The sequence below is a fragment of the Hibiscus syriacus genome, unplaced genomic scaffold, assembly GCF_006381635.1.
Source record: "Hibiscus syriacus cultivar Baekdansim isolate YM2019G1 unplaced genomic scaffold, ASM638163v2 tig00110864_pilon, whole genome shotgun sequence".
NCBI lineage: Eukaryota > Viridiplantae > Streptophyta > Magnoliopsida > Malvales > Malvaceae > Hibiscus > Hibiscus syriacus.
In genome coordinates this window covers 1937606-1946485 of record NW_024062893.1, presented here as the reverse complement: position 1 = coordinate 1946485, position 8880 = coordinate 1937606, and the positions used below count along the sequence as shown (strand labels likewise).

At 38.2% G+C, this 8880-nt stretch overlaps 1 protein-coding gene across 1 annotated transcript; it reads left to right on the top strand.

The window, feature by feature from the left end:
• Nucleotides 1–7161: 7161 nt before the first annotated feature.
• On the top strand, nt 7162–8510 carry LOC120143882 (glycosyltransferase BC10-like). The gene is made up of 2 exons (XM_039158092.1): nt 7162–7749; nt 7869–8510. Exons 1-2 carry the CDS (start codon nt 7162–7164, stop codon nt 8508–8510), a joined length of 1230 nt encoding a protein of 409 aa, XP_039014023.1.
• The last annotated feature ends 370 nt before the right edge of the window (nt 8511–8880 follow it).

The window sequence follows — 8880 nt, the reverse complement described above, 5'->3', positions numbered from 1 at the left end:
ATTAAATATTTAAATAAGAAAAGATTATACTTTAAAATTTTCTTTATTAAACCTTTTAAATATAGGATTCAATGTCATGTAATTAAATAATAAAAGAACACTGAAAAACCTTTAATGAATTAATATGGGTAGTTTTATATGATTTTTATATTGGTATTTTGAGTAAGACATCTGAGTTGTATAGATTGCACTTAAAGCTTTTAATTATCGGTTTCGTAATTAAAAAAAGTATTATTTAAAAAAAAGGTATTTTACATATATAATCTCATAACTACCTTAAACCATTAAAAATTTATTAAGAGTGTTTATGTTTCTCCTTTAACTGTTTTCCAGAGAAAGGGATAATGTAAGAAACAATTCTCGGCCTTATTAATTTTTTTGGTAAAAATATATCAAAGGTCCCTGTACTTTAGAAACAATTTTCTAATGTGTTTTTTGCTTTTTTTTATTAATATGAGATCACTACAAGATAGTATTTGTTCAAAGCTCTCAACCATTTGACATTGAACGCTCACATACTTGATATTTCTGATGCTCGAGCTCGAGACCTCAAAATATAACAATAATTCCTTTGTCACCGAGATTGCTTGATTCGTGCTCTACCTTATTACTTAAATACACTAAATTATGGAGAATAATATGAATGAAAATAAAATAGAAAAATAGAGATGATGTAAACTTATTTAGGAAAATTAAAATAATATTTATCAATGTTATTGTAACAGATAAATTCGTTTGCAGTTTGAGAATAATTTTGTTCTAATATTTTTTATAATTTTAGGATCAAATTGTAACAAATGAAAAATTAGTTGAGCCGACTTAGTTTTCTCTCTCGGTGCATGTTAGCTAGACTAATAGCGAGAGAAGACGAAGCTTTACTCTTCTGTTCTATTGATCTTCTCTTCTTCTTTTGTCAAGGTTCTTTGGGGGTTTTATTGGACTATGCCTGGTGATACTGCTACGAACTGGCGTGAACTTTTTGCGGCGGGAATCGATCAGGAATTAGAATTTTTTTCGCTAGCGGTGATTGAGGGCTCTTGTGTAGTCAAGCCGCCGAAAGATGTGTTCGAGGAGGGAATTTCGGAGTGGAAATTTGCTCTTGTTGGACAGTTTATTGGTTCGGCTCCAGCTTTTGGTTCCATTCAGAGAGTTGTCTCTATGCTATGGGGGAAGGCTTCTCCGATTAAGGTGAGTCTTGCTGGGCAAAATCTATACGTTTTTTCATTTGCTAATTCGGTTGCTAGGGACTGGGTTTTAGATAATGGTCCATGGCATATACAACATAAACCGATCTTTCTTAGGAAGTGGGAGCCTAATTTGAAAGAGCTCTAGTTTGATTTGACTCGAATGCCGATTTGGATCCACCTTTACAATGTTCCTCTGGAGCTTTTTTCAAGGAGGGGACTTAGCTACATTGCTAGCGCCGTTGGAAGGCCACTCCATATGGATTCTGTCACTGCTACTCGGGAGAAGCTTGAATATGCTCGAGTATGTATTGAAATCACTGCTGGATCTCCAATTCAGGACCACATCGATGTTGTTTTGGCTGATGAATCAGTGGCAAGAATAAGAGTCTCAATTCCTTGGATTCCTAGCTCTTGCAGTGATTGTGGGCGTTTTGGTCACTCTGTAAAGTTATGCCCTCGGGGGAAAAGAACTGAGCAAGTTTGGAGGGTCAAAGGGCCTGTTCAAGATGCTAAACAGAATGTTTTTCCTGACAGTGGTGGGATCTTAGTTGTCACTACTAATTCAGCATCAGAAGGGATTAGCCCTGGCAAGGATAATGATCATGCAGTCAATCATGCTGGACTCAATGGATCTCTTGTTGAGAGTAACGTTGTTGCCAAATCAGTGCTGGATGCAAATTGCACCGTCACTTTAGATCTGGTCAAGCAGATTGAAAGTAATGTTGTTGTCAGCACAGTGCCTGAGGGGGGCGTGGATTTCATTGTCTCAACCAAACAGGTTGGCCACCTTAATAATCCTCTTGTTAAAAGAGGTAGAGGAAGACCTGCTAAGGAGGGTAAGATTACTGGAGGAGCTTCAAAGAATAAATTCGACATTCTTAATACTTTGGATCCTCATAATGCACTGGAAATTTCTGTTGTTGATTCTGGTAGAAAGCAGAGAGGTGCTTCTATGGGAGTTGCTAAGCTTGTTCAGGAACTAAAAATGAAAAAGAAAGAGCATGTGGATAAAGTAAAGAAACTAGAGGAAAGAGGGGGTGCTTCTTCCTCTACCCCTGCTCCATGCTAATCTGTTTTTGGAACACTAGGGGTTTTAACAATCCCCTCAAGCAAGGAAAGGTTCTGTACTGGGCTGTCAAGAATCAAATTAGTATCCTTTGCCTTCTGGAAACTAGAGTGAAGGAGAATAAATCCTTAGCTATACTGTCAAGTAAGTTTAATGACTGGCAGTATTGCTGCAATTATGGTTTTGCTGATAATGGTCGTATTTGGGTTCTTTGGAAAAGTTATGTCGTCTTCTCCATTATTTCTACTTTTGATCAAAGCATCACAATTAAAAGTTGTTTTAGGGGTATGGACTTCTTCTTTATTGTTGTATATGGCTTGAATGATGGCTCCTCTCGTAAGCGCCTTTGGACCCAACTTTGCTCCATGGATGCCTTTGTGGATAATAGATCTTGGCTAATTGGTGGTGACTTTAATGTCATCCTCAATGCTGAGGAAAGTTCTGCTCAAATCAACTCTGGAACCTTAGTCGACATGGTTGATTTTCAGTGCTGTGTTGAGGACTTGGGGCTTATAGATCACCCTTATACAGGTCCATTGTTTACTTGAACTAACAAGCAGCAGGACACTCACTTAGCTCGCAAGTTGGATCGGGTTCTTGTTAATCCAGCTTGGTCTGTAGCATTTCCTGCCTCTGATGTTGAGTTTCAGGCTCCGGGTGATTCTGATCACTGCCCAGCTCTTGTTTGGCTTCACAAAGAAGTTCCTGCTGCCAAGCCAACCGTTCAAATTTTTTAATTTCTGGGCCATGCATCCTGATTTCATGTCCTTAGTCAAGGACTCCTGGCAAGTCCCAGCCCCGGCTAATGCTAATCCAGCTCAGTGTATTCACTTAAAACTTAAAAGGCTGAAAATGCGTCTTAAAGAGCTTAACAGGAATAATTACAGCGACATATCTGGACAAGTAAGGGAGAAAAGGGAAAAATTAAAGATTCTTCAGCTTGCTAACCTCGATCCGACAACTACTGGAAGTAACATTAATGTTGAGTTGGTAGTCGAGAAGGAGTTGAAGATCCTTGAGCAGGCTAAGCTACTGTTCTACAAGAAAAAAAGCAAAGTTTGATTGGATTAGGGAGGGGGACCAGGGTACTCAATTTTTCCACTCCATAGTTGCCACTAAAAGGAAAAGCAGTACAGTTAGAGTTCTTTACAATCCAAGTGGTTCCAGGCTTGACACTTTTGAAGATATGTCTAATGAAGTGACTAGATTCTTTGTTAACCAACTTGGTGTGGCTGACCCCGAGGTTAAAGCCACTTCTGCTAGCATTATTAAGGATCTTCTTGGCTTCTCCTTGTCAAGTGAAGCTGCAAATAGTCTTTGCGGGACTGTTTCTGAGACTGAGATCAAAGAGGCCTTATGGGGACAAGGGGATAACAAGTCACCTGGCCCTGATGGCTATAATGCCTTCTTTTACAAAAAGACTTGGTCTATTATTGGCGAGGATTTCTTGGCAGCAATCAGGTACTGCTTCGATCACTCTTTTATGCTCCCTTCATTCAATGTTACTGCTGTGGTACTTGTCCCTAAGATTCCTAATCCTAGCTTAGTGAAGGATTTCAGGCCCATATCCTGTTGTACGGTGGTTTATAAAACTGTTACAAAAATCCTAGTAAACCGTCTCTCATCTATTTTCCCTGATATGATCGCATTGAACCAAACTGCATTTGTGAAGGGTAGAAGTATAGTTGACAACACCCTACTTGCACAAGAAATTGTTAGGGGTTACTCTAGAAGTAAGATTTCCCCTAGATGTGCTCTTAAGATAGACCTCCAAAAGGCTTTTGATTCCTTAAGCTGGGAGTTCATTGATGTGATTCTGCATGCCATGGGAATACCTGAGAAGTTCATTGGTTGGGCACGGGCCTGTTTTGCAAATCCTAGATACTCCATTGTTTTCAATGGTAGTCTTGTAGGATATTTTAAAGGAGCAAGAGGAGTGCGGCAGGGTGACCCCCTATCACCCTACATCTTTGTCCTAGCAATGAATGTCTTGTCTAGTCTCCTTAATACGACTTCTACGAAGGGTATCTTTAGCTTTCATCCTAAGTGCAAGAGGATTGGGCTCACTCATCTCTGTTTTGCGGACGACCTCCTCATTTTTTGCAAGGGTACTATTGACTCTATCATGGGAGTGCAAGCTGTGTTGGACCATTTCTATTCCATGTCAGGGCTGAAGCTGAATGCTAGTAAGTGTGAGATATTCACTGCTGGTATCCCTGATGAGTAAATCAGTATCATCAAAGAGAGCATGGGTTTCAAATTGGGTAGTCTCCCAGTGAGATACTTGGGTGTCCCATTAATAACCAGGAAATTATCTGTGAAAGATTGCCAAAGTCTCATCGATAAAATTAGAGCAAAGCTTAGCTCGTGGGCCAGCAAGCACCTCAGCTTCGCTAGCAGGTTGCAGCTTGTCCGTTCTGTTTTGCTCAGTATCTCTAGCTACTGGAGCAGGCAACTTATTCTTCCTCAAGAAATTATTAGGAAGGTTGAGCAGTTGTGCTCTCGGTTCTTCTGGAAAGGGTCTGATTTTCTTGCTAAAGGTGCACGAGTAAGCTAGAAAACCATCTGCTTGACGAAATCAGAAGGTGGACTGGGGATTCACGACGTAGGAGGTTGGAACAAATCCTGTTCTGTTCAGCTAATCAGAAAGCTTCTCGCTAATGATGGCTCTCTTTGGGTGGCGTGGATGCACTCTTAGGTTATTAGAAACGCTAACTTCTGGCAGATGGAAGTCCCTAAAAATGCTAGCTAGAGCTTTAAGTACCTGCTGAAAATTAGGCATGAGGTTGCTCCCATCCTTGTGAGTCAAGTCCAAGAGTTTAGTACGCGATACATCTGGGACAAATTGTGTTCCCCTGCTTTCAAGGTCCCTTGGCACCACCTAGTTTGGTTCTTGGGACGTATTCCCAAACATAATATTATTGTTTGGATGGCCATTTTAAACAGACTTCCTACTCGGGTTAGACTCCAGCGTATGGGCTTGGCTATAGAAACTGATAAATGTTTGCTGTGTGGTGAGGAGGCAGAGACAAGGGACCATATTTTCTTTGATTTCCAATTTGCTAAAGAGCTTTGGGAATCAATTTTTGAGTTCTGCTGCATTTCTCGTGGAGCTTGCAGCTGGGTTAGTGAACTGGCGTGGGCCACCCTTCTATTCAAGGGTAACTCCCTCATAGTGGGGATTCTTAAGCTCGCCTGGTCTGGGCACATTTATGGTATATGGAAAGAGAGGAATGACAGATTGTTTGGGAATAGAGCAAGATCGAAGGAGGAAGTGCTAGGTGACATCAAGGAGGCCATCCGTATCCGGCTGGTGGGCAAAGCTTTTAACCGGTCTGATCTGTCTAATATCGCTCTGTGTTCTAACTGTGGCATTACTTGAATCTTATTGTTCTGCTATAGCTAGCTGGTTGTTCTCTGTGTTTTTTCCCTTGTTCTTTTGTGCTGTCTATCGACTTTGTTTACTGTAGCAAGATTTCCTGCTTCTTGGGTAATGAAATTGATTTATCCAAAAAGTACAAACTAAAACAAGAATTTTAAAATTATCTATTTAATACAAAATAATAAATTTAAAAAATTAAAAATTTTGGTATTTAAATTACATTTATATTGTAAAACATTGAAAGATCATAATTTTGAGTTTAAGTGTTCAATTGATATAATATTTTTAATTTATATATTTTTTAGAGATCTACACGTCGAGAATGAACAGAAGGTACCTTTTCATTGTTTTGTTTTTTTGAAAGATGAGTACTTTGCAACCTTATCATTGTTTTGCCGCCAAAAACATAATCTTTCTTTAATTTTAAATATTAATATTTTTATTAAAAAATTGAATACGTACTTGTAAATCATTTTATTTTTTATATTCTTACTTTTTAGAATTTATATTCTAATTTTATAATTACTATTATTTTATTCAGTTTTTTTTATTTTCTAAATGAAACGGACTCTAAAATTTTATATTTTTAGGGAGGTTAATTTGCTTTTTCAATTACAAATATCCGAGTAATTTAATCATAAAAGAGAAATACGAATATCTTTTAAATGATATTTTTTAGAGTTTTTATATTTAAATAGTTACGTTTATATGACGTATATATATTCTTAATTTATTAAAAAAATTAAATAAATATTATAATTTAATCACTCATATCATTATGAAATATGTGAAAAAACATTCAACTCAAAATATCATGTTTGAAAGAATTTTTATATCAAAAATATAAAGTAGACTTAATTTCAATATTCAAGAATAATAATTATTCCTTTAACTACTGGGATAATTTGATTTGTTCAATAACTACTGTAATTTAATTTCTGTATATATGTTACATGAAACTACCTAGCCTAAGTCACCAACCACCTCTAACAAAAAATGACAAGATGGAGCTCACCCAATCCATGGGATAAGGCGCTACCCGCCAAACCTCATAAGGTCATCGTACACGTAAGGTTAGGCTATTCACTTCATCAATACTTACCTTCTACATGTATAATATATAGAAAAATGTGAAATCACATTAATTCCACCTTACTTTAAAAAAATAGTAAAGGACACGACACCGAACCTAAATTCTTGCTCTCTACCACACATGGTTGTACATTCCAGTAGCGTGACCAAATATGCAGCAGCAGCTCATTTCATGCACATCTACCACGGTAACGCCTAAACTTCTGTTATCCGACGTTAGATCTTAATTTATTATTGTTTTTAATTCAAGTTAGCTTAATCCTCACTTTTATCTACATTTACAAGAAATTGCTGTAAAGTTTGTAAATCAGGCATATTAGCTTTTAATGGCACCATTAATGTGATCATTCATGGATTTACATACGATTTTAGGTCTTACCCTAAACTCCACCACTTTAAACCATCGTTTTCGGTCCTAATTTTCCGTGTCAAAAATGATTAAGCGGTTTGAAATGACTGGTTTCGTTAGGGAACTCTACTCTCGCATTAGAAGAAAGTTTCATATTACTATAACGTCATTGTTTCTGCTGTCAATGACTTCTTTTGTGGTTGTTCTCGGGACTTTCACATTGAAGTTGTTGGTCTCTAAAGGCTCCTCGTCTTGCTTCCCAAAACTTAACCGATTTGCTCCGCCACCGATGAGCTCTCCGTATTCGTACATTTTCTCTAACTTTGGTTTCCGATCATCCCTTCCCCACCCACCTTTTAACTCTTCTTTGGAATCGAAAACTTTGATAGGCGCCCCGGACCACAACGGCACGTTGCATTCCGTGACAGATGATCGGGAGCTGATGCGACGTGCCGTTGTCGTATGTCCAAATGTTACCGAATCCTCAGAAAACCTGACCCCGAAGGTAGCCTTCATGTTTTTAAGCAGGGGGTCGCTGCCTTTAGCACCCCTTTGGGAAAAGTTCTTCATGGGAAATGAAGGGCTTTACTCCATTTACATTCATAAATCGCCGGAGTTCGTCGATGAGCCATCCGTAACATCGATGTTCTACAAGCGCAAGATACCAAGTAAGGTGAGATTTAAGAAATGAGGACTATAGAACAGTGTGTAAACGAGGCTGATTGGATTATTCGATTCATATAAGTATACAATTCGAGTTTTTTCCTATGTAAATTCGATTCTCTTTTGCAGCCTGTTCAGTGGAGAAGCGCGACAATGGTAGATGCCGAGAGACGGCTGTTAGCCAATGCGTTGCTGGACTGCGCCAACGAAAGATTCGTGCTGCTCTCAGAAGCATGCATCCCGCTAGTCAACTTCACCACCGTTTACAACTACCTCATCCACACCAACCAAAGCTTCATCGGTTCGTTCGATGATCCGAGGCCAACCGGCCACGGCCGTTACAACAAGCGGATGTTGCCGAAGGTCTCATTGGCCGATTGGCGAAGAGGGTCGCAATGGTTCGAGGTTAATCGAAAGCTCACCCTAAATATAATATCAGATGAAATTTACTACCCTCTCTTCAGAAACTATTGCAACCCTCCATGTTACGTAGATGAACATTACGTGCCGACTCTTGTCAACAAAATCTCGCCGGAGCTTAACACGAATCGGAGCATCACTTGGGTCGATTGGTCGAAAGGTGGTCCACACCCCACACAGTATGTGAGAAAAGATGTATCGATGGAATTGCTGAATCGAATTAGGCAAGGATTTGATTGCAGTTATAATGGTCAGACACGCTCGATTTGCTTCCATTTTGCCAGGAAGTTTCATCCGAATACACTTGAGACTTTGCTTAGGATGGCTCCAGCGTTGCTTGGATTTAATTGAATGTTAGATATGTTATTTTGATATTAAGTATTAAATAGAGTAACTAGTAGGAGTAAATAAAAAATATATGTTTGGCTTAATTGTGATTTGTAATCTATGTAAAATGCAACGTCAGTCCTTAACGATAGAATGGTTGAACTCACATAAATTTGATGGTGGAACAATTTTACTCCATCGAAGATGAACAAATATTTATTTATTTATTTGTTTGTTTGTTTATTTATTAGTAGGGGTATCAAAATGCAAATGTTGTATAAGAATTATTATAATATTTTTATTCAATTATAACTCACATAATTCTTTAATTTTATAACTCTTCAAATTTGGTCCAAATGTTACAATTAAATTATGAATATCATATTAGTTGTCG

Bases quoted from the DNA above. Each gene is read 5' to 3' on its own strand.
- LOC120143882 (XM_039158092.1), top strand. From the start codon at position 7,162: ATGATTAAGCGGTTTGAAATGACTGGTTTCGTTAGGGAACTCTACTCT. The intron at 7,750-7,868 runs GTGAGATTTAAG...TCTCTTTTGCAG, and splicing joins AGCGCAAGATACCAAGTAAG to CCTGTTCAGTGGAGAAGCGC.